Source organism: Pocillopora damicornis, chromosome 5 (genome assembly GCF_964200805.1).
Source record: "Pocillopora damicornis chromosome 5, jaPocDami1.2, whole genome shotgun sequence".
Lineage (NCBI taxonomy): Eukaryota > Metazoa > Cnidaria > Anthozoa > Scleractinia > Pocilloporidae > Pocillopora > Pocillopora damicornis.
In genome coordinates, this window is record NC_142674.1 from 26,546,305 (window position 1) to 26,570,913 (window position 24,609).

Sequence of the window (24,609 nt, forward strand, 5' to 3'; positions counted from 1 at the left end):
AAGTCTGAACGTGAGCGCCAATGGCGACCCTCACTAGCCAGTTATCTTCACAATTACCAATTGGAGTAGTAGCATTTCTCCTCGCTTTCAACATTGTCCTCTCCTTCACTGCATCTCTTGGTAATGGTCTGCTTCTATTAACATTTTATAAAGTGTCCTCTTTGCATCCCGCTGCAAAGGTCTTGTTTGAATGTCTAGCCGCTACCGATCTTTGTGTGGGTCTTTTTTCACAACCTCTGTTCGTGACTGTTTTATTTCTTTACATTGATCTTGGTAACACCGACATAGATATTGTGTATTACGTCGAAGAGGTTGTTTGTATATCCAACTATGTTTTGTTTGGAGTGACTGTACTGATAGCAACAGCTATCAGTGTTGACAGACTTCTTGTTCTGTTATTGAGGCTGAGATACAGACAAGTTGTGACACTAAAGCGAACTCAAGCTGTTATACTTTTATGCTGGATAATTGCTGTTTTATGCGGATTGGTTCGTGTCTGGAGTCAAACGGTTTCGGAGATTGTTGCTTTTGTGGCCGTTGTGGTATCTCTGGTTACTTCCGTGTTTTGCTACGTAAAGATCCACCTGAGATTACAGCGGTACCAGGTTGAAGTAGAAGACAACCCTGGCGAAGGACGGTCAAATGCAGGAGAAGATATAGGAGCAGGAAAAGATGAAGCAGGCGCAATAACGGGGACAAGAACAGCCACAGAAGAAGGAGCAGGAGTAAACGGTACAGGAAGGGGAAGAGTACGTGCATGGACAGCAAAAGGTTCATCAAAACAAAGATTAAACGAAAGAGTTCAACTAAACATCAATATCAGAAAACAGTTTCCAGCATATTTTGGGTGCAGTTGGCTTTAGTGGCATGCTACACCCCTTTTATAATTGTGTCGATATTGAGACATACAGTACCTAGTGGATCAGCAATTCATGCTCTGTGGCTCTTTACGAAAACTTTAGTTTATCTGAACTCATCTCTGAATCCCTTTCTTTACTGTTGGAAAATCACAGAAGTGAGAAAGGCAGTAAAGGACACAGCCAGGGCGTTTTGTTGTTGTTCGTGATTCGAGGTCGCCTGTACTTATTTGGAAAAACTTCCGTGTCCTTAAAGAATTAATTTCTTGCGAATTTTTATATTAATCAATAAGGAATCATTGAATGCTGACAAGCAATTGCACTTACAGAGTCGAAAACTCTATTGCAATATGAGGAGGAATACAAATTTCTTTTTCTTTTCCATGTTCTCTTTACAGGAAGGAGAATAAGAAGAAGAGGAAGACATAAAATCAATTAGTCTCTTTTTTTTTGCTATGAAATATAATGAGATATTGTTTGAGAATTGATTCTTTCTATCTATTTTGAACAGGTTTCTAATATTGATTTAAAGATCGCCCATGCATAAACAAAATTAGTAAATAAACGTTAATTGTGGACTTGTCTTTGCTCAATGTGCCCTGTTCTCTCATGCGTAAATCTAATAACTCGCATATTGACTAAACAAACCGTTTTCAGCGAAGTGCGAAGCAACTTTGTCGAATAAAACCTTAAAAGAGTCTACCCCGTACATTTGTGCAGCCCCTTTAGTCCTATTGCCGGCGGCGCTTTTAAACAAGTAAGGTTATTTTCTTTTCCTTTTTCGCCGTCTCAGTTATTGCAGACTTCTCTATACATACAGTCACAGTGAACCACTGCTTTCTTTTGCATTTTTGGCCTCTTTCAGCTGACTTTTCCCCACAATCAGGAGGAAAAACCTCAAGATGAATATGTCTAACCTTTATTTTAAAATGCGTCATGCTTGAATATCAAATAAGACTAAATTAAACATCTCGCAAATTGAGGAAGCCACAAAAATGGCTGATTGGTAATTAAATGGCTTATATTTTGGTATTAGTAAATTCGAGAATAATAAAAAACGAGATTTAGCCAAACTTTAAGTTCTCTTGAACTTTAACTTTATGATGAAAACACAAGCGCGCGTCTCAGCCCTTATCAATGTTCAACAAAATTTTTTTTTTTCCAGAAACAGTTCACATCTGCTTCCAAAAACAAAGCGTGGAATGTGTAATGATGTATCACGAATAAATCATTCACACGAGCTCTAGAATATACTCTAGGCCATTTTGGCAATAGTCTTGGTTTTAAGGGTGTGATGAATGACTCAATAGCTTAGTCATTAAAACCGGTTACGCTTACACAGAAAGGCACAATCCGTCTTCTGACGGTTTTCAAGAGGTATTACGTGTTTACTTATCAGTACCTGTTATAGTATTTAGCTAGAGACTGGCAAATTGGGTCATCAGGCTTTCAAATACTTTATTCTTAGTCGCATAAATAGACCGTTTTTGGTTGACAGATATGTCAGCCTGCTTGTTTTGGTAAGACCAAGGGTAATAATATATGGTTATTGACACACTTTAGTTATTGTTGTGCGTGTGCTGGTGTTTGGTGGTCAGCCAAGACCTTTCAAATTTATTTATATTTCCTTTATTGACATTAATTTTACAAGATATGGATAGAAAAATGATTCATTTTCCAATGTTGTCTTTTCTGAAATGTTTGCATTATCACGATAAGTTGCGATGCTAATCGCTACACTGGAAATTTATCAAATGTTTATTATTTCTTAACTCTTCACCGAGGTAGATTTAACTAGAGGTGGATATTTACCAAGCTGCGAAGCGTAGATGTAAACACCCACCTCTTGCCACCGCACTTAAATGACTATTTGTTTTAGTGTATATTTTAATACTATGAGATAAAATGATGCAAAAAGATGATTTTGATTAATTTGTTCCTGCAACAGTCTCAACTTTTTTGGGCGCAAATCCCGTGGAGGTGAATGGAGAAGGATGAGCAAAGTTACGTTTTAGTGATTACTTTTGGGCTCTTTATATTCATTTTGAGTGGGTCGAAATATGTCAGATTTTCGGGAGGTTCAAATAAAAACATACTTAAATTTAATTTCGTGTACAAAAATTTCAAAACCCTATCTAAACGATAAATACTTCCTACAACGTATCCTCAACAGCCAAATAGACAAATACCGAAATAAGAGACATGAACCAAAATTGTGTAGATCGGCGTCAGAGTCCCTACTGATCTTTTATCGACGATCGTGGTTTTACTTCACTTTAATTTAAAGGACACTCCACGCCTCAGAAAAAATTATTGTCTTCGCCTAGCCTTGAACTGGGAAAGAAATCTGAAGTTTAGCATCATCCAATAATATTCAGTAAAACAAGATTGAGGGGCATATGAAAAGTCATTTACATATATTCTGAATAAGACAAGTCATGGAACAACCGCTTGTGGCACTCTGGATTCAAAGACCAGAGGGTCAGAGAACTCAGAATTTATGAGCACTACTTGTTGTCTATCACATGGATTAATGATGAACTAAGCCACACCGAAATGCCATCGTTAATCTTGGCAAAGGCCTTGCTCATGTCAAGAAACACAACGAAAAACAATAAGAAAATAACCGCAGTTGCATGTTTCTCTAAAAAATCAGCACAGTTCTCCCCACGATGAAAGTTGAAGTAATAGGTTAGGCAATGTTAGCTTTATATGTAAGTGCTCGTGGCAAAAACAAAATTGAAAAATGATTGAATGAGAATCCATTGTTATATTGGCTCGACTGTGTTTTGAAGGAGCCTAAATGTCATTTTAGTTTATTGTGTCCATCAGATGTACAGTTAGATTTCCTCGCCCCACCCTTTTTCTCCCTTTTGTCTCTACTCTTATTAATGACATTTTATGCGCATATGCCTTTGTTTTGCTTAAAGTGGTCTGATCCGAACCAGCAATTTTGCTGCAACGAATGGAGTAAACAAAACGAGTTTAGCTTATATAAGTTTACTGAAGCATTTAGAGAGTGCTTTACAACAATTTAATTATTCCTAACAGGGTAAATATTCATTGTGGCTTGGGAGAGATCAACATGTCCATTATTGTTCTTCTCTTCAATGCACTTACAAAAAAATTAAGAAATATTACTTATACTAGGAACAACACTCACAAATTTACGCAAAATTTCTGACTAGATCAGTTATAAAAATTATCTTAACAGCAATTTCTTTTTCTTTTTTTTTCTTGTCTCTATCAGCCTACAGTCAATAACAACAACAAAGCACTGACAAGTGCACCAAGCGAATAGACGGTAAACTAAGAAATGCAAAAGTGAAGTAAATAAACAAGTTTTTTTTTTCCAAGAAAAGTCCATCTAACCTCCATTTATAAACTATGAAAATGGTTAACATCACTACCAAAGCATTAATAAAGTAAAAGTACGATAGAAACTACATCTTAAAATCAAAAGCTATGAAATACTGAGGCTGACGTTCTCGAAATCTAAACTACAAATTACCACAGAGTGTTATAAGACTACAACCTTGGAGGTTCAGCAATTCTGCTATTAAGCCTCAGTCCTGAACAAGAGGAGTTACTTCAGATGACTCCTCGTCTTCGTCACTTCCAGTTTCGTCTTTATCTGCAGCAGTAAGTTGATTACCATCATACTCTTGTACGCCAGCCTCCCCGTCAAGAAGGTCTACAGCATCACTTTGGTCGTCCATATAGTTTCCAAGATCGTCTTGTTCATCCTTCGTGTACTTTAGTTGGCAAGTCTCAGGTTCTTCTTCTACTGCCTCCTTTTCAGATTGAACTGCTACAGCACCTTCATAACCAACGTTACTTTCAGGTTCACTTGTTACACCTTCTTCGTCATCAATTTGAATATCTGGAGGGAAGACGGAATCACTGTGGCCTTCTTTTTCGATCAGGGGATTGTATTCTAAAGAATCAAGATCTTCTTCCTCCATCACACAAGGGAATGGTGAGGTATCAGGTTTGTTCACCTCATTTGCGGAGCGTGCTAAAGAGTTAGGATCTTCTTTTTCAGTAACAGAAAGGCTTCCTGTGGCTTCGAAATCTTCTTCCCCAGTTACAGGGGAGCATGCTGAGTTATTGGAATCTTCTTCCTCACCCATAAGGGGGCATGCTAAAGAATCAGAATTTTCTTCGTCAGTCACAAGGGGACATACTGAAGCATCTAGACCGTTTTGGTCCATCACCAGGGAGGATGGTAAAGGATCGATTTCTTCTTCCTCAATCACAAGAGGGCACTCGTAGTCATCAATTTCTTCTTCCTCAATCGCAAGAGGGCACTCGGAGTCATCAACATCTTCTTCCTCGTTCTCGCTAAGATATGGTAAAGTATCACTCTCCAAAGGGTACGCTTGGGCATCCATATCTTTCTTGTCACTCTCAAAAGGGTATGCTGCGCAACCTTCTTCTTCTACTTTGATTCCGAGAGGGAAAGCTGTAGCACCATCGTCAATTCCAACCATAGAGGGATGTGCCGTAGCACCATGCTTACCCACTTCACGGGCGAGATTTCCTGCGGCTGCCTCTTTGTCTTGTAAGTTAATAGCGAAGGAGAAGGCTGTAGCACCATCGTCTTTTGCAACCACAAAGGGATGTGCAGTGGCACCGTGCTTACCCACTTCATGGGCGAGATTTGCTGCAGCTGCCCCTTTGTCTTGTAAGTTAATAGCGAAGGGGAAAGCTGTAGCACCATCGTCAATTGCAACCACAAAGGAATGTGCAGCAGCACCGTGCTTACCCACTTCATGGGCGAGATTTGTTGCAGCTGCCCCTGTATCTTGTACGTTGATAGCGAAAGGGAAAGCTGTAGCACCATCGTCTATTGCAATGACAAAGGGATGTGTCGTAGCACCGTGTTCACCCATATCAAGGTCGGGATCTGTTGCAGGTGCTCCTTCGTCTCCTACGTTAATTCCGAGAGGGAAAGCTGTAGTGCCATCGTCCATTGCAACCAGAAAGGGATGTGCCACTTCACAGATGGGATTTGCTGCAGCTGCTCCTAGCTTGTCCGGTCCTGCATCTTCTGGGTTTGCAACAGCTCCACGGTCATCGACAAAGTTGTACTTATCCTGATCATACTTGTCATCGTCAAAGATATCTACATATGTCTATGAAAAAGATTAGAAGGTAATCAGGAACTGCATGAGTTAAAAAATCTTGAACGAATGAATTTCAAAAATTCAACAAAGAAATTCCAAAAATGAGTCACTAAAAAGACAAAAAAAGAGCAGATCAGATATCAATCACAAAGACAAGAACCATTAGTACTTGCATGAATTGATAAGGAAAAAATTCGGGTAAGGTCTTCCTTTCTGTCAAAGTTTTCCAAAAGTGTAATTTTAAGATCTGTTCGGTCCTTTCTTGTGTGTAGACAACAGAGGGAAAATAAGGATGATCCAAACTGACATGACGTAACCACACTTGCATATGTTTAAAAAGTAACATTGGTTCATGATGAAACTGAATTCACAAATTGTTAGCGGCTGGGTAGTTAATGCGTTTTGACATCACATTGACGTGAAAAGAAATTTGCAATTGACTTGGTAGGATACCAATTTCAATTGCTGAAGTATATCCTGAATTAGACGCTGTATGGCAAACCTTTGTTTTAATATATGTATCCATTGTTTGGTAGAGCTTCACAAAGTGTGGCCGGCTGGCGCTTTCGTATTTCCAGCAGTTTAACATCACCGCGTATCTATAGAAAAACACAGGGACATATGATCACAGTAATTCCGCGATAGGCATTAATATTGCAATTAGCAAAGTTGAGAAACCACAACTAGTTACAAAAATAACTGAAATGCTATGTTTATCTCATTACATTGCAGTTCAAACGAATTCTGTGATGAAAAACCCACCGTATTCTTTATTTGACTCAACAACTTTTCATTTAAATTTTTGTATTGACAAGATAAGATTAATTTCTTAGGAAGACTTCTTATTCAGACCAAGAGTATCAAAAACACCTGACCACAGCAGCAATCGATATTGCTTTTGACTTATATAACATTCCACACAGAGGAAGCAACACTTACAAACTGTCGTCGATATGTTCAGGCTTTGGCAGACGATAACCTTCTTCGATTTTTTTCATTGTCGTGGATTGAGACCATCCTTCGTAAGGAATGCCTCCTGTGGAAAAATAAAGTTTTTTTTTCTGTTCGCCAAAAAAAACACACTATTTTTGTTGTAATCACTTTCATTCCTCTCGGGGTGATCGAAATGGTTCTTCTGTGAAAACGACAATTAATTGCTGAAATAGATTTCGGTTTTACATCAGATGAGAGAGTACTGTAAAAAAAACAAATTTAAGTGTAGCGATGGATTTAAGGTTTTTCAATAATGTACTAAATACTTTCAGTTCTACTTAAACTTAAGTTTTATGTCAAGTTGTTATGCATCGTCATAATTTTATTTATCAGCAACATTGAGTACTGCTTCAACTTCTCTATCGTACAATGCTCTTTTGTTCGCTCGGTATCACTCATCAATTAGTAATTGTGCGTGCAATCTCGGCAGGTATATTTCCTGAATGTAAAGTAACAAACAAGTTAAGTACCGACAGTGAAGATTTCATACAGGACGATGCCGTAGGACCACCTGTCAAAGAAATAAAAGGATGACGATATATCTCAACTGGGGTAGAAAGATTATAATCACTCAGATACTTGGGATGTTTAAAAACATGCCATCAAGACATAAGCAACCTCCTTAACAGAAAACGCCATATTTATTTGTTTGATTACCCACTCATCCTTTCATCCGTCTGTTCTTATCCTAATCAGATTTTGGATATTGCTCGTTAAACTTAATATTCATGTAAAGTCTCATACTACAGCTGTAACCTCAGCTGTTTCCCAGCTTGACGTTTCTTAATGACCCTCTAATCAATAGAGCACTGAATATTCTAGTTTTCCTTGCTAAGTTAAGGTAGAATCGTAAAAATGTTCACTCTTGGAATATATGTTGATAAAAACCAATACAGTACGTACACATCGCTTTTGGTTGACAGTTGTTCCACATGTCCAAAGAGAATCTCGGGTGCAGTCCATTTGATTGGGATACATCCCTGGATGAGTAACCAAAATACTATAGACATCTGACATCTAAAGAACCTTGTATACAACTTCTAAAATATTTTGCATATAAGATTAAAACCGTGATGTGAGGACTTACGATAATGTTAAGAGCAGTAGACACCTTTGTAAAAATTTTAAATCTCCTGTTTCTTTGCCTTTCGATTTTGTATCTTTGCTATTCAGAGAACGATATCTCTTCCAGCTTTCTTATTTCCTGTGTTCACTCCATAGGTACAATTTTTTTTTTCTGTGAAAGTTTCGATACGCTTAGAACGGCTTCCCATTGAAGGGAAATGTGTTTTGCAGTAAAACTGTATGACTGAAAAGAAAGGTTTGTGAGGACAGTAATATTTAAATTCTTCACATTTTTATCTTCCATACTAGCTGCCCCAAAACCAATTGACTAAATGATGAAAAAATTCTGAAAATTACCCTCTTGGCATTTCCTGGGCCGTATTTGAAATCCTGATAAGAGAGCCCAAAGTCAGTCAACTTGCAGACACGATGCTCATCAAGAAGGATGTTACGAGCTGCAAGATCGCGATGAATTATCTGAAATCGAAAACAAAAAATGATATGATCTGCCCAAAGGGACTTTTATAAACTACATAAAATAACAAATAAAATATAGGTAGAAAGTTTAACATCATGCTAATGTCAAACCATTTCTCTGTGAAATAGTGACTCTAATGTGCTGGATCTTTTTAGCTGTACAGAATATTCTTTTGACGATTTGCAAGTCACGCCTTTTTAACACATGCAGGATCACATACTGACCAGAAAGAGTTTGAGCACTTACCCCTCTGGACGCGAGAAAAGTCATGCCATGTGCGATCTGTTTAGCAAACAGCACCATGTCATATGTTGTCAACTGGTCGACCCCTCCGACCCCATGATGATATTGGTCGAAAACCCCCCTGGATTTTCTGAGATAACCCAGCAAGTCACCTCGCCACAGGTACTCCATGATAAGTATTGGCTGAGCTAAAAGGGAAAAACAAGAAAATTATTTTACGGCAAGCAGTGCAGAAGTTGCAAAATGTGTTTGAATGGTTATAGCGGGTTTCGCCCATAACGAGTTTCGCACATATCGTTTCGCCCAGAACGAGAATGGTTTCGCCCAGAATAATAAAGGTTTCGCCCATAAGTAAAACTTCTACACTCTCACTTGGAAAACGTCAACCTTATAAACGTTTGTATGCACAGAATGAAGAAAAGTGACTTGACCTGAGATCATGAAATTTTGAAACGAACAAGTTACTGTTGAAACGAACAAGTGAATTATAGCTTTCACTGTGGAGCGGGGATTGTTAAGGTAATTCGCGTACGAAATACTGCAGAGACGTCCGTTTGTCGTAAAAGTATTGCTAAGATTTTTTTGCATCACTTTTCTACTCCAGAATTAAATTAAACGCTTTTGAAAACACTTGCGCGTGGAACATATCATCGTTGCAAATCTTTTGTACACGGAAGATAAGTTCCGCACGCCAGCTTATGAATACATGTGAATACGGTTTCGTGAATACTAAAACAAAGGAATCGAGAGTTAAAGATTGTATTTCTGACATAGGTAACGGCAACATATAATTGGAAAAGAGATAGAATAGATATGCCTGGGCGAAACCATTCTCGTTGTGGGCGAAACGCTTCTTGGGCGAAACTCGTTATGGGCGAAACCCGCGGATACCGTTTGAATTGTACATGCTTTATCTACTTATACATTTGGTTATATCTAAGAAAGAGAGGGGAAGTCGAAGAGGGAAAAACGCAGATAGAAAACGGATGGACACATATAGAAGATAAAGAAATAGACAGAAGGAGAGAGAGATGGACAGACAGACAGATAAACAGAAAGGCAGGAAAATAGGGATGGCAGATAAATAGACAGAGACTTCCCATCGTAAGTTAAAACTATTATCACAATTAGCGTGTAAATTTTAGAGCTTAAATCTTCCAAGTAAAATGGCCTACATACAGTGCGAAGTAAATTTCTTTAGATTGGACAAAAAAATGGAAATAACCCTTGAATTAGTACATCATCTAAGCAATACTGGTTGACGTCGGATATGTTTTTATCGTTACTGTGAATTAGCTGATTATATTCATAACAATAGCTGATTACCTCCAACTGTAACACAACCAATGAACTTGACAACATTTTCATGGCCCTCCCTTCCAAAGAGTTTTAATAACTCGATCTCTCTCAGCAGGGCCTTCCTTCCTTTCTCTCCGGAGATTGCTGGGAAACCACACAAAAATTAGATAAACAAACAAACTTTGCATGTCAAGAGAGACGCAATTATGTGGTAAACATTTTTGTATACTAAGTGCTATATTACCAGCGCAACTTCTAATAAATTTGGTCTACATAAAAAAAGTTAGTTTTCTAAACCCCATATAATCCATACTTGCCACAAAAATGTCAGTTAGCCGTCTTGTTCAATTGTATTGAACATGAAATTTCAAAAGTATATTCATCCTTGTTGAAAAAATTATTTGCTAAGAAAACGCTGCACATCTCGAGCATTGTTGTTAACTAGGCAAGCTCATTGGACCGCGCAATTGTTTACAGACAACTTACAAAAGTAGAGACGCGATTAAGCCTTGAAATTGCACCTGTTGTAATACCTAATAGTCGGTCGAATAGATATTTGAGACAATTTTTATTAAAGATATGCGCCTTCTTGTTTCCTACCGTTCATATGGTACATAATCCTTGCATTTATCTTACTAAAACCTACAATAATTCGTTAGCATTTCCAGAATTATTCTAAATTCGTTTGAATCTATAAGCTTGTTACAGTCGAACCTGTATTTAGCGGTCACGCACGGGAAATGGTTGACCGTTTAATATAGGTTCCACGGAATAGGGCTACTATTGATGATAGTTTAAAAACGCTACTCTATGCCATCACGGACCACTTAACATACACAACCTCGCTCAAAAATATTATTAACATTGATTTCGGGAGATAAACCTGGATTCAATTTTACTTGAAAGATTATTCTTAATTTTATTTGAGTACTTCCGCTTTAGTGACCGTTCAATACAGGTAAGGAACATTAAAAATAGGCTGTTGGGACTTAGTAAAAGGTGACCACAACTGCTTGATATAAAAAGCACTATAAGCAAAGGAGGAAAGTTTCGATACTTTGAAAACCGACCGCTTATTACAAGTTGACCGCTTCATACAAGTTCTATTGGATTATGACGTTCAGCTTTTCCAGCGGAAGAAGATCATACTACCACCACTAGACTGGCAAATGGCTCTGAGCTTTTTGCGCCAGACTCACCCTCTCCAGGTTTCTTTGAGGTCACATGACATTATTTCCCATCAAAAGTTTCTAAGCGAGCAATTTTACAAAATACACGACGGAGTGACATTTTCAGTATTATGGTATTTTCCGCTTTTATTCGCTTGAATGCAATTTAACCAATAAATTTTCATTTTTCTCCACAGCTTCTAATACTTCAAATGATATTCGTGTTCTGTTGTATGGTAGTAGCGTTATATGACAAAAGACTTAACAACCGGTCCCCCGGGGAACCATCCGCTAACAATTTGACATGCCAGCTGGTAAATCATTTTAACAGCGCACAGTTTTTAAGCTATCCATGTTATGTATCAAGTACGTTAATAAAGCATATTCTAAGTGAAATGCCCTTTATTAAGATATATTACTCAAAAAATTAATAAAGGATAGTTTAATCAAGCTTTGTAAGTAAGTATTTACGTAGGAAGCATTTCGCAGCAACCGTGCGATTTCCAGGTCTGCCTCGAGAACGACCCAGTAGCGCTCGCCACACTGAACCGAATGCCCCTCTGCCAATATGCTCGCGAAGGATCAGGCGGTCAACTGCAATCTCCCATCCATCTGTGTTTACGTTCAGCTGATCCATCTCAACTTCATCGTCCCCTTCACTGAATAATTGCAGATGAAAACAAGACTTTAACTATCTGTGTTACCTATCTATCTTTTCCTTCTTTGAATCTGGTTTAACGTAACGTGGTAAAGATATCCTCTATATCCTCACTTTAATTTTTTTCTTTTCGTTTTTATTTCCGGGTGCTTCAGAAAATTATCACTTGCCAATGAAAAAATTATTGAAATAGGTGAAATTTAGATACTAATTTACTGAACGCATCGACCCAGAGAGGAGATTTTAATTGAATAAACTTAGCGCCGACTGTTTTTTTCGGCATTTTACGTCATATAAATATCGTGCCTCCTACGCGAGAAATGAAATACTAATTAAAACCATCCGAAGTATTGTCGACAATCGATACATCGAGTAATATTATTATAAATCGGTCTACAAGACTCCGAGTGTATTTCAACTGTAGTTTCTGTAACAAAGAGTGACGAAGGGTCAAAGCTTCTCTTCTTCTTTAAAAGTACGCCACCCACAACCTGGCATACTGGTAACAAAAAAAAAGATACTAAACAAGATGTCAAAACAAGTGAAGGACGAACGAATCCAAAACAGACAGGATGTTAGGAAACATTTGACTGCCATTTGATAAGAACGGCTTCGAAAGCTGCTGCTGGTTCGAAATAAAAAACCTTTTATTTTGGCCAGTGTGCTCTTAATGGTGAACATAGTCAGTCCGAACAGAAAAAAAAGACGTATTTACTCAGCAGTGGCGCTTATCACTACTCTACTGAGACTTATTCAAGAGTTAGAAACTTCGGAAATAACCACACGTTCAGACATTGAGCATTAAAAAGGGAATTCACTTACCGCAGCCTAGGTGGCACCTCAGGTGGGGCTATTGTCAAAGGATGTGTGGAAACAGATGAAAGAAATCGCTTCGCTTTGAGTAAGAATGACATCATTAACTAAATTAAAGCTTGCGACTCAGAAACCACGTGTAACTTATATTTGACTCTGTTGTCAAACAACAGGAGAAGGAATAAGGTGGGTTATCATGGTAATTAGTTTCATATAATTTGTAACGTTTTTGTAATTTGATTAGTAATGGCCTTTGCCGGGACTGTAGAGGGACCTTCAAAATCAGAGCTGGAAATGCACAATATGACCTGCTTTAAATAGCTCCTTCGTGCTCCAAAACACTGACGTATTAAAAGCCACAATCTGCCATATGAAGACATTTTATTTTCTTATGGTAAAATTTTACCTGTCTCACGCCGTTTTTTAATGTATGAAATGAGCGCCAGTAGAAAAACGACAGCAGCCAAAGGTCCCCCAATGTAGTACCACTCCAGTGAGCTGCTGGAGGAAGATGAGCTGCTGGAGGGAGGTGAGCTGCTGGAGGAAGATGAGCTGCTGGATGGAGGTGAGCTGCTGGAGGGAGCCTCTGAATTTCCCGAAACATAATAATAGAAGAAGCTTAGTAGGAAAGTAATTTGCTGGTCAGCATTAAGAATAAAAATTAATATCACCAACTATCCAGATAGAAAGCTAATTTTTTTTTTCCAATAATTCACGTTGTTCGTTACTCGCGTTGGGTGGCCGGGATTAACCTTTGGGAAAACAGACGCAGATGTGTTAATTTACAAAAACAGGCAGACAGAAAGAGAAAGATTGGTGAAAGAATTATAGAATATGTGCAGCATACTGCTACTGTTTCAAATTCGTTTTAAAATAGTTTTTTTAAATCTCTTTCAAATTTAATTAATTTCAAATTTCTAGTTCCCAGAAGACCAAAAAACCACTGGAAAAGTTTGTGAGGAACTTAAAAAGCGGAGGTGCATTTTATAATAATGACCTTACATAGTTAATTACTAAAATTATATGTAGTTCCTTAAACAGCTTACCTTTGACACTTACTATCACAACAGAGCGAGCCACAGTTCCTGGCTTGTTACGTGCTTCACAAGAATATTCACCACTGTCCTCTTCCACAACTTCAGTAAGAGCAAGTCTACTCTTTGTCTCGTCTAATCGTGTTTCTATAACTGCTCTTTCTGTTATTGTTTCTCCATCTTTTTTCCACGTTATGTTTATTGTTTCTTCGTTGACTTTGCAGGTCAATGCCAGGGCATATCCTTTAATGAGTGTTATGTATTTCTCTGAAACAACTTGAGCAGAGGCTTTTCCTGCGTTGAAGAAGGGGCAATTCGTTAGAATGCTAGTGTTACATTAAAACTTCAACTGCATTAGAAACACCCCCAAAAAAAACATGGAAACGAAACGAGTCAAATGCGACCTCTATAGGAATGCTTCGAACAGGTTACTTTAAGTGAAAAAAAAAAAAAAAGTGTTTCCTTGTGAGTTTCGTGAGGTTTAGAAAGAGTTTCAGAACAAGCTTGAAGCCCTCATGTTTAAAATTTCCTGGTTACTGTTTCAGCAGCCCCAGATCCTCCGCCGAACTGCTAAATTAAGGTCTTTATAATGTTCCATCTTCTCTTGTTCTTTTTTCTGCAACATTGTGCAAAAAGGACTCAACAAGTGAGTCATGCAACACGAAGTTTCTTACTTTTCCAGCACAGCGGTATCGAGTGTGATTTCAAGTAGATCATCGCCCGTCTAAATTGTAAAGTACTACAACAACTTCATGAGGTGGTTTTCTATCACTTCCTGAGGAGAGTGGACTTGCTACATTTTCTCGATTGGACTTACAACATTTTTCAAGCTGACATGGTGAAATTTCCATGGATAAATTGTGGATATCATAGACGGAACTAGAATCAAGAGCTGTTATGACAATTCAATCGATAGAGAATACCCCATGGAAAGTCTGTCCGTATGGTATTTTCGCACGAGTTGGTAGTATTGGAAATCGAACACGTATGCGTAGCGAACCAATGAGATTTCTGGTACAAACCGACTCGCTGTTTTCTCTTTCTCTTTTTGCTCTGCATACTTCCTATTCCGCATAATTCTCCACACAGGTTCCTCAGTCATCTTTTGTAAGTAATTTGATTTCATAAACAGTCCTGAGAGCCGATTTTTATAATGTTACGAACGGAAACTATGCCAGTGAAGGATTAATAAGAATAACATATGCTTTACTGGTGAAAAAGTACGATACGCGGTTCCTCACACGTAAAAAAAGCGATATGCGCCATTGGATTGGCTCTCGGCTTCCTGGACCAGCTTGGGAAGAAAATTTTATTTCATGCTTTTTCAGCGTGTAAATCCGTAAATCTTGACTCTGTGATATTCTCCATCCTCATTGGCTAAGTCACATTACGAGTTACAAAAGCCATAAATCAACTTTGTGGAGAGATCTAAGAGAATTGAGGATGCGAGGGAATTCTTTCGAACGCTTAATCGCTATTCGACCTCCGATTTCGGTCACGGATAGAAGCGTATTCGCTTTAAGTAGTTTCCTCTGTTTCAGCTTTGTTGTTCAGTTAAGAAAATACCAATTATGTGTCGTATGTTACTTTGACTTTTGCGTCTTGCTTCGTTTTTGCTTTCTTCTGAGATTCTGGATCTCTCCGTCTCGGAAGTCACTTGTTCAGCTTTTTCCAGCTTGGGAGTACATTGCATATCGTCAAGTATTTCGAATCAATCAACTCTCTATAGCGCCATCACCTGTCCTTTTTCCTTGGCGTTTCCTTCCTACCCAGATCTACGCAGCTCTTTGAGTTTGGAATCATAAAGATCCAAGGACATAAGTATTAAGCATTGGTATCACCCGTTTTTTGAAGGTCAGGCCCCGGTCGTTCTAAGGGTAGATAACACTATCCACAAAATAAAACTCTATCTGGTGGATAACGCTATACGTTTTACTATCACACATTGACCGGATAAATATTTAATCGTTAGATAGCGTGATCTGCCTCCTCCACAAATGGGCCGAGTTTGCCTAAATTCTCTCTGCGCTATTCCTTTTCTCCGTCACCGTTGCCCATGGATTTACAAGTTCATTTTTGTCGTAATTTCTTCTCTCCCTTTTTCTCTTCTTCATCTTCAACATTATCACCGTCATTATCAACGTCATCATCGTCGTCGTTATCATCATCATCATCATCATCATCATCAATATCATTATAACTGAACTTACCATAAACATGCAGAGTTGCTGAGGAACTGATTGTGTTTGCTTTATTTTTTGCTGTACACTTGTAAGTCCCATTCATCCCTTTCGTGACACTTGGCGAAACTAGGAATGATTCTCCTTCGTGATCGGTTTGATTGATACCAGATGGCAGGTCATCATTATTAAAAGTCCAGACGAAGGTTGGTGTTGGAATGCCTGAGGCTACGCAACTAAGGTTTACAGGGTAACCTTCGGTAAGAGATTGGCTTTTCGGAGGCTCAGTGATCTGGGGAGAGACTTGAAGTAAAAAGATCACCAAGCTCAATAAAGGTTCGCATTTTCCATTTTAACCCCCTCTCCCCCCTCCCTTATCCAACCCTAAAGTAACTAGTTTCAAAATAAAATCAAACTACGTTATCGCCAAGCCTATTTTAATCCAAGTTTATTTTGAAATTAGTTTTCTTCACTTTTGATATAGGAAGGTATAACAAATTATTCCTGATAACGTATTTAGTCAAAGATTGCTCGCGTAACCTCACGCCGCGCAACAGAATGCGTGACGCTTTCATGAATAAATAGATACGTGTCCGAGAATTAATCTTTCGTCTTTCTCGAGACATGAGCCTGGGACGCCTATGCTCAAACTCCCCAATTGTGAGCGCTGTGTCGACAACCTCAAGAAACCTCACCCTAGCACCCGGGGTTGTAAGATTGCATGTAAACGCGTTTTATTTTTCGACCACAGCCAGGTGGGTTACCTCACCTACCTGGGGTCCCCCACCTCCATCTAAACAGGCCCTAAAATAATGACGCACTGATAGCCGCTTTGACAAACTGTGACACATACACTTTCACCACTTTTGAAAATATACATGAAATCATGACTCCTTAGTCACGGTTATTTAAAAAGGAGTTAAAAAAGTCAAAAATTTTAAACGAACTTTTATAATAGATTCCGTGACAAATCAAAGGGCTCTGGGGGCCAGCTCATTCACGCTTTTCCCTATAAAAATTCGCCGGTTTCTCATGTAAGCCAATACCAATATAAGGCACTTATGTGAAGATCGGTGTATGAACACCCTTGAACGTTGAAAATATATTAAGTCGAAGGAACAGTTTTGGTCTCAGTCCGCATTTTTGTCAACGAAATAAACACATATCGGCTAAAAAGATGAGTCGTGCGGACCACGTGCAAAGCTGTCCATTGTTTCACGAATACTGCGCGTGTTAAATATTCAGTGGTGACATCTCATTTATATCTACATCTACTCTTATTTAGTTGCGAAATTTTGTACAGACATCCCACCAACCAACACGCGCGCAAAGTGAGAAGATTGTATGAAGGATTGAAATTTTACTAAGAATGATTGTGATCAAGAAACGGGCAAGGAATATTCCACAATAGTGCAAATAATTGTGAAAGATGATCGCATGACGCTCGGTAAGTTGTAAGCTGACATGTTATCACGTATCAGACGAAAAAAACGGTATAAATTGTCAGTCTGCATTTTATCTGCAGTCTGCATTTTGTACCTAGTCTGCATTTTTTACCCGGTCTGCGGTCTGCGGTCTGCAGTCTGCATTTTGTACTGACCGGATAGATATTGCTGGTTTTTGTTCGAGCGAGCCTCAAGTCCGGACCGAAATATTGGAGCTCGGAAAAAATTTGATTATGCTCTTCCGCTCTTTCGCGTGGACACAGAATGTGTTAAAATGAACCCGCTATGGGTCCCCTTAGGTGTGGACATTTCGGCTTCTCGATTCAAGTTGCATTTTTAGAGGTTCGGAAATGTTATCTGAGTTATTATTTTTATTAAACCATACAATTATTCTTTCCAGGTGAGTTTCTGAACTTCATCGAAATTAATTTTGACTTTCACTAAGTGGGGAGGGGTAGCACGCGAAACTACTTCTGTTCAAGATCCACAATTTCCGTCAACAACTGCTTCACCACGATACCTTATTCATTGCTTCCAGAATGAATGAGCTAAAAATGGTGTGTTGATCTCTATAAAGTCAAAATTGCTCGACGCTCTAAAAAAATTGGTTTAAACTGCCCAAACATTAATTACATATGTCTGAACACGAAATTAATTTACATGATTTTATACATCAGTTGTCATGTTCTCACTCTTTAAATGTTATCATCGTTAGAGCACTCTTTTTTTCATTACTTTTAATCAATTTTAAACTGATGTGGTTTCAAGCCCTTAAATCTGATTTGGTACCAGGGAATGGGATTTTTTTTCTCATCGAGGTAAAGATCTAAACTAATTATCGACTCCAGATCTCTCTATATGCAAATGAGAACCGTACCTCCCGCCACTTCGATCCGGAAAGTTGACTTTTTGCTCCCTTCGCTGTTTTCGGTACTACATGTGTATTGACCAGAGTCTTCAAATCTTGCTTGACGAATCGTGTAAGTATTGTTGTTACCGAGATTCACCCCATCCTTAGTCCAGAGTATCTTAGGTGTAGGGCAACCGCTCAGAAAGCAAATTAACGGAAGCGATGAATTATATGCAATCAACTGATTCTTGAGCTCAGGATTAATTTCAGGAGGACCTGGACATAGAATTAACAAGTACAATTCGAAAGAAAAAACATTAAAGAATGAGAGGAGCAACAGAAGGAAACAAAAGTAAGTCAACATTTACCTGTAACTGTAATATGAAAAGCTGATTAATTTTTCTCTTCACTTTTTTTAGCGCTGCATGTTATTGACCAGGATTTCCATAGCTCTCTTGATTAATCGTGAGAATGTGGTTATTACCAAGATTCAACCCATCCTTAGTCCAGAGTATCTCAGGTGTAGGGAAGCCGCTTAAAGAGCATTTAAACTGAGGCGATAATTTAGAGTTAACCGACCGACTTTTGAGCTAAGGGTTAATTTAATTTAAATTGGCCACCGTAAAGATTTTCTCAGCTGAAGTTTAGACCGTTAGCCCTTCGTTAGAGCTAACACTCGAGACATCAGCTTGGGAAGTACTTACGGTGGCCAATCTACATTACTTACTCGGTTGGTAAAAACAAAGTGTATTTTACAAAAAGTTTGGAAGTTAATAAAAGGACAGTTCAGGGATATCTGTGAAGCATTTTCTACCAACAAATGAATCTTTACCTTTCTCCTCATACATAAAACCACTTACATTTAAAAGGCCGTGATTCCCGAGTTCTTGAGCAGTTAAATTCTAGAAGTAAGTTTATTCAGATAATCTTTTAAAAGTAATAAACGGTTGGAGATTAAGTCATTTTATTTCTAGTAGAGAAAACATCCATTGGCATAACTGTTGAGGGTTCTTGCCTAATTATCATTGCAATCTATACATAGGAATGAATCCAATTGAATATAAGTTTATAAATGCTGTATAGTTTTGGAAGTTGTAAAACAATGGCGGAAACCCGCCATTGCACTTTCGAGTCACAAATTCTAAAAAACTCCCTCTTGTCACTTACCGACTCTTTGCCGGTACAGAGCGCACTCTTTGCAGACGCCATTCCAAGATGACCACGCCATACAACCTTTGAAAACAATAAGTTGCGCGCAAAGAGTCATATCTCATACTATCACTCTACCTATGCTCTTTACTTCCTTTGCTGCATTAATCTGCATCTTGTCATAAAGGATACCAAAATACATAATTATTATTATCCCCAGTTTCTAATTTCCAAGGAGACTTCGAGCTAACATTTCCAAATTAAAAAGATTGATGGCTTGAAGCTTTTAAATCACCCAGCTTACAGTCCCCCATTTAAAAGCATAATTGGTGTTGTCTCAACATCTGTCAGGGATTTATCATGTTATAAGCCAGGGAGAGTGACATTGTTTTCTATTGCTCAAATGGATGACTGTGCAAAAATGTTAAAAGAAACAAACTAGGATTTTAATGTTTTCAATTTCTAATTTTTAACTTTACTGTAATAGTTCCACCAGTATATGGCAGAAGCCTGAAGCGTTGAAATTAAATTCTTGTAACAATTTAAAGTTTTGTTTCTATGCAGCATCTTTTTCCCCACATCCATTGATCAACAGAAAAGAGTATCCTGTCTGAATCGCTCTATTTGGATCCATTCGTTTATAAATGGTAGTTCAAGCATGGCTACTTACAATCTGTTATATCAGTTAGGATGAGGATGTTAGGTGCACATGAAAAGAAAGATCCACATTCGGTGAGTAAGTAAGTGGCTTAATATAGCCTTGGAATACTTGACTAACACATCATAAGCTTAACAAACAAACTGAACTCGTCGCACTCACCCGCTTATGAGTCCGGAAAGAACGCCGTAAAAGAGAAAAACGATTTTGAAAAGATGTTAATCCATTTATCTATTCATTTGTTTATTTGAACCAACCAGTTTGTTTAGTACGTCAGTATTTTACATTGAAATCGATAATTATGTAACAAAATTTGTTGACTGATGTCTGATGATAATTATACAAATAGCGTTTATTACAGAACTTGGGTATTGATTTTATACTAATACTGTCCACGTCAGTAAAATCGTTTGGATAGTAACATTATAACATTAACAGCTATCACTAACTGTCAGCCGGTGCAGAGAGTTAGTGGCGTATATAAAGCCACAGGAGAGTTCTTTATTTATAGGAACGGATGATATTGATAGTTACCTTCCCATTTGGCTAGACAGAAAAGATAAGATAAGAAAGGAGGAACAGTTAATGATCTAAATAACATAGCTTAAGTTATGAAATAACAATTCATCGTAAAATTCTACCCCCCCCCCCTCCCCTTTTTTTTTAGGAAAGGAATTAGGTTCCAGGACTTTCTCAACACATGGAAAGGGAGCATTAGCGCCTAAATTTACATTTCCCAGAGAAGGATGTGATGTTGGAAAGAGATTCTCCAGAAACTTAAGAGAAAATTATCAAGGATAGGTTGCATTTCTAAATTTCTGTTTAACCTCGTTCACGCCGGTTTCGCGTTAAGGGTTTGACTGATTTTATGCGTGCATACTGTTTTACTGCTGTTCTGCGTTTGTCAGGCCTTATAACGATCCCATGGTAGACGCTGTGAACTTTTTTGTTTGCGGTCTTGGACGAGATTCAGTTGCGATCAGGAAGTAGAGAAAGTTAGCATTGCTAAATCGAATGTTCCTCGTCAGCCGTCACCAGCAGGTCACAGGATGAGGGGCCAGATATGGAAGTCTTTACTAATAAAAATCTACCGAAAGCACGAGTTGAGCTCAAAATTCAAAATAAAGCATAAAAGTAGACGTAAAACACATTGATGACATGGATGTCAGCGTAAATTTCATTGGTTGAAACTGTATTATTGTAGGAGAAAGCGATTTTCGATGGGGATTTTAGAAGTACTCCTTGATAACATCGGAGTTTTGTTACGCCTCGTCCTGCACTACAGCTTCTCAGCAAATTTGATTTCACGTGATCTCGTGTGTTTTCCAGTCCTGGATGCCAAATGTTTGCTTTGAATATGAGATTATTGAGGCTCCAATGATTTTTCGTTGTTCTGCTTCGCTGTGATGATAACTTAACTTTGTTTTTACAACACTTAATCGACATGCACTCCGAAAAGAGTAAACAATTCATACGTGGACCGGCTGTAAATAGGATCTTAGGCACTAAAGGGAAATATAATTGTCTTGAGCATGATTATCAAGAATAAGAATTGCGCGAGATAAACTAAATTCAACTTACCAGCTGAGTGATTGCAGAAGTGGCACATGAATAAAAGTTATAAAAAAAATAAAATTAAAACGTGCATCTGTTGCTCAAAACATTCATTTGTTTATTGAGAAATGCTATGCACTTTTTCTTTCGTTTATCACCTGTACTTTAGTTAAATATGTTAACGTATACGCACTGTGAAGGTGCCATGCAAATAGATATGCTTTAAATGACAGAGAAACATGTACTTACGTTCTAATCGTTTTCCACAATTGCCAAGGCCAAGGAATAACAAAAAAAAAAATACATCAAGAACAGAAAAATAAATAAAATGAAAGTAATTAACTGCTAAGAGAGTTGATATTCATTAATCAGTCGGCTAAGACCTCTGCTCAACAAATAGTTCTGATATGAAACCATTTTCATGATTATGGCTTTAATTCTCATAATTAGTTTCAAGTAAATAACACCTCAATTTCACAGTCTACCACAGATAACATTAAATCTTTTCGTAAACTGAGCCACTGAATCAAAATCGAATCCTTATCTACTTATGGTTCACACTGAATAAATATTTCCACAAGAGCTTAATTCAAAACGGTTTCAACAAGTTTCCAACCATAGCTTAGGAAGCAAGGCGAATATCAGAATGCAATGTTTATTGATGATCATAATAATAATATTAATAAAACGAAAATTGTAGCTTTTATTATTACAAAAGTAAGCGACAGTGACACAAATATGTTACATGACTGTTACTGCAGTAGTGAAAAGACATGCGAAATCCGCCAAATAACTATAAAAAGAAAACATACTTACGATCTGTTTGCCCGTTAAGGTAGGAAATAAGAAAAAGATATATGTTAGTTAGTGAGGCACATTTGTTATTGCCTACATTGTCCTTCAGTTTGGTATCGTGAAGTAAAAGTGTCTTTTTTAATGGAACAGCCGGTAGTATGACTTTGCGTCTTATTACGCTTGCCACAACTGTTGGGTATTTCAAATGGTTACCATGTTGGCATTCAATGGGGAAGTCTGACCGTATAACACTCTTTAACATGCTGTCACCCACCAATTGTAAACAAGACATTTTGCCAAAATATAACTCTTGGCCGCAATCAAAAATGATAATTGGGGCGAAAACTATACCGGTTCATTGTAGGTAAAGCTTTTCCTTTTACAAATCTACTCTTTCGCAAAAATGATGACTACTCTGAAGAGAGTCTAACACATGATGACTGTCGAATAGTAACTAGTTTGTTAGAAATATAAAAATGAGGAAAGGTAAAGAAAAAGCTACTTACGATCTGTTATGTCAATGAGACGTTGGTGAACCCGATGGAAAAGAATAGAAAATGAATCAACTGAAATTTACTTTCAGTTTAAAGCCGTTGTGAGATACTGTGTACTAATTGACTGAGTTGGAGGGCCGGTCGGGAAAGTATTTGGCTCGAGGTCATGACGTACGGACTTAGCATAGCACAGAAGTCCGAGTGCCACGATCGAAAGTCAAATATTTCCCATCCAGCCCGACCTGACTCAGTCATTACGCATTTTATTGTATGACTTTTTAGTGTTGGAAATTTTTAATTTTTTTTCTTAAATATCACGCGATAGACCGGCGCGCGCGGAATAACCACAAAAACTATTCTACAATTAATACTTTTCCTTTCTGTTTTCGAGTTAGAACAGGAAACTCACATTTCATCGGAAAACGTAGCATTTGTTTCCATTTGTACTCTCTGCTGTCACTCATTTTTAGCCACAAAAGTGGACAATGTTTTTCATTTTAATATTTTTTGCCCAAGTGCACCAGGGCCGGGCGGCTTTTTCCGGACCTGGAGCCCGTTTCTCGGGGTTCTGGTAACTTAACGGGCCCGTAAAGCTGTTCTGCTTTCCTTCAAGATGGTTTCAAAAGCTTCAAAAATCTACAATAAAACTATTAGCTAAAGAAACAATATGGAATATTTAGGTTGCCAGGCTGCTTCTCTCTTCCTAAAATTTTGATTTTAAAGTATTGCCTCGAGCCCGTTAAGTTACCAGGCATTTCGAGAAACGGGCGCCGGCTCACATCAACCCGTCCGACCCTTCCTACGTCAGCTTTTCTATGGAATTGCGCGAGGGGGGGCCAGGCGGGCCATATGCTGAAATCAATTAATGCGAATTAATTTATGCCTTTGAGCATACTTTCGGACATCAAAAGATTGTAATCTTGCAGACACAAGAGGTTATAAGCTGGACACAAGATATAATAATTGGTTTTATAACCGCATGCGGACACCAACAAATGAGCCACTTTGAGGTATGCGAAAACGATTGATGTTCTATAATAAAATAATAAAGTGATACTGCTTTCGCTGCCAAAAAAGGAAGCAAAAGATAACAACAAATACTAACTAACTTTTAAAGGAAAAAGAACTTATAATAATGTTTGATATACCTCGCAAAGGTAAGAGAGTCAAAGCATTTTGAATTGAACAGAATAAAAGAAAAGGGCTTCGAGAAGGGTTGTTTAATTTTCACTTTTTTCGACGTTTTGCTTCATAATATGATCTACGTATGAACTAAAATAATTTCTTACCCGCTAAATTGTCCACAAACCATGATTTTACAGAGGAAAGAGCAACAGCAACAGAAATAAATTGTTAGCTTAATTTAAGGGTTTCATACAAAATAATAATGTTAAGGCAACAAACTGATACTTTCAGATACTTGATATGGTGAAAGAAAACAAAATTCTATCAATTATAGAATTTTGTTTTCTTTCACCGTAATGTATGACCTAGTTTATAGGTTGCTTAGAGCTTCAACGTACTGAAAGGCGAATGATCGCAAAGGGAAAAAGGCAAATACCACTACACAATGAAACTTTCCTGCGTGAGTGATTTTCTACTTTTCTAACTAAAAGATTGAAAATGCTGTGCGTAGGTTGTTTAATTCCCCCTGAAATGCTCTAAGCAAAGATATGCTAAGCAAACTATAAATTCTAGATAAGGTGAATTGTAACTGGATTTTCACATACTAAGCAATCATTAGAC

General features: G+C 37.9%; 4 protein-coding genes across 4 annotated transcripts; 1 reads left to right on the plus strand and 3 right to left on the minus strand.

Annotated features, from left to right (window-relative positions):
• The first annotated feature begins 20 nt into the window (after positions 1–20).
• LOC149046231 (uncharacterized) lies at positions 21–1,442 on the plus strand. The gene has a single exon (XM_089206983.1). It carries the CDS (start codon positions 21–23, stop codon positions 861–863), a length of 843 nt encoding a protein of 280 aa, XP_089063109.1. The 3' UTR covers positions 864–1,442.
• Positions 1,443–3,841: 2,399 nt separating this feature from the next.
• Positions 3,842–8,825, minus strand: LOC149046232 (uncharacterized). The gene is made up of 4 exons (XM_089206035.1): positions 8,769–8,825; positions 7,883–7,959; positions 6,489–6,585; positions 3,842–5,995 (listed from the first exon to the last, which is right to left on the minus strand). The coding sequence occupies exons 1-4, from the start codon at positions 8,823–8,825 to the stop codon at positions 4,424–4,426; spliced, it is 1,803 nt and encodes a 600-aa protein (XP_089062161.1). The 3' UTR covers positions 3,842–4,423.
• Positions 8,826–9,360: 535 nt separating this feature from the next.
• On the minus strand, positions 9,361–12,949 carry LOC149046233 (vascular endothelial growth factor receptor 1-like). Its single transcript, XM_089206036.1, has 4 exons — positions 12,714–12,949; positions 11,705–11,892; positions 10,092–10,208; positions 9,361–9,494 (listed from the first exon to the last, which is right to left on the minus strand). The coding sequence occupies exons 1-4, from the start codon at positions 12,806–12,808 to the stop codon at positions 9,361–9,363; spliced, it is 534 nt and encodes a 177-aa protein (XP_089062162.1). The 5' UTR covers positions 12,809–12,949.
• Positions 12,950–13,093: 144 nt separating this feature from the next.
• LOC149046234 (peroxidasin-like) lies at positions 13,094–19,441 on the minus strand. Its single transcript, XM_089206037.1, has 6 exons — positions 19,381–19,441; positions 19,074–19,115; positions 18,241–18,489; positions 15,949–16,221; positions 13,751–14,032; positions 13,094–13,290 (listed from the first exon to the last, which is right to left on the minus strand). The coding sequence occupies exons 1-6, from the start codon at positions 19,439–19,441 to the stop codon at positions 13,094–13,096; spliced, it is 1,104 nt and encodes a 367-aa protein (XP_089062163.1).
• Between the last annotated feature and the right edge of the window lie 5,168 nt (positions 19,442–24,609).

Bases quoted from the DNA above. Each gene is read 5' to 3' on its own strand.
- LOC149046231 (XM_089206983.1), top strand. From the start codon at position 21: ATGGCGACCCTCACTAGCCAGTTATCTTCACAATTACCAATTGGAGTA.
- LOC149046232 (XM_089206035.1), bottom strand. From the start codon at position 8,825: ATGGTGCTGTTTGCTAAACAGATCGCACATGGCATGACTTTTCTCGCG. The intron at 7,960-8,768 runs GTAAGTGCTCAA...TTACTCATCCAG, and splicing joins CTTTTCTCGCGTCCAGAGGG to GGATGTATCCCAATCAAATG. The intron at 5,996-6,488 runs GTTTGCCATACA...TCTTTTTCATAG, and splicing joins ATACATATATTAAAACAAAG to ACATATGTAGATATCTTTGA.
- LOC149046233 (XM_089206036.1), bottom strand. From the start codon at position 12,808: ATGATGTCATTCTTACTCAAAGCGAAGCGATTTCTTTCATCTGTTTCC. The intron at 11,893-12,713 runs GTAAGTGAATTC...GCAATTATTCAG, and splicing joins GAGGTGCCACCTAGGCTGCG to TGAAGGGGACGATGAAGTTG. The intron at 9,495-10,091 runs GTAATCAGCTAT...CCTTTGTTTTAG, and splicing joins TGGTTGTGTTACAGTTGGAG to TATTCACGAAACCGTATTCA.
- LOC149046234 (XM_089206037.1), bottom strand. From the start codon at position 19,441: ATGGCGTGGTCATCTTGGAATGGCGTCTGCAAAGAGTGCGCTCTGTAC. The intron at 19,116-19,380 runs GTAAGTGACAAG...ACTTACTTCTAG, and splicing joins TCTGTACCGGCAAAGAGTCG to AATTTAACTGCTCAAGAACT. The intron at 14,033-15,948 runs GTAAGTTCAGTT...TCTTCAACGCAG, and splicing joins AGCAACTCTGCATGTTTATG to GAAAAGCCTCTGCTCAAGTT.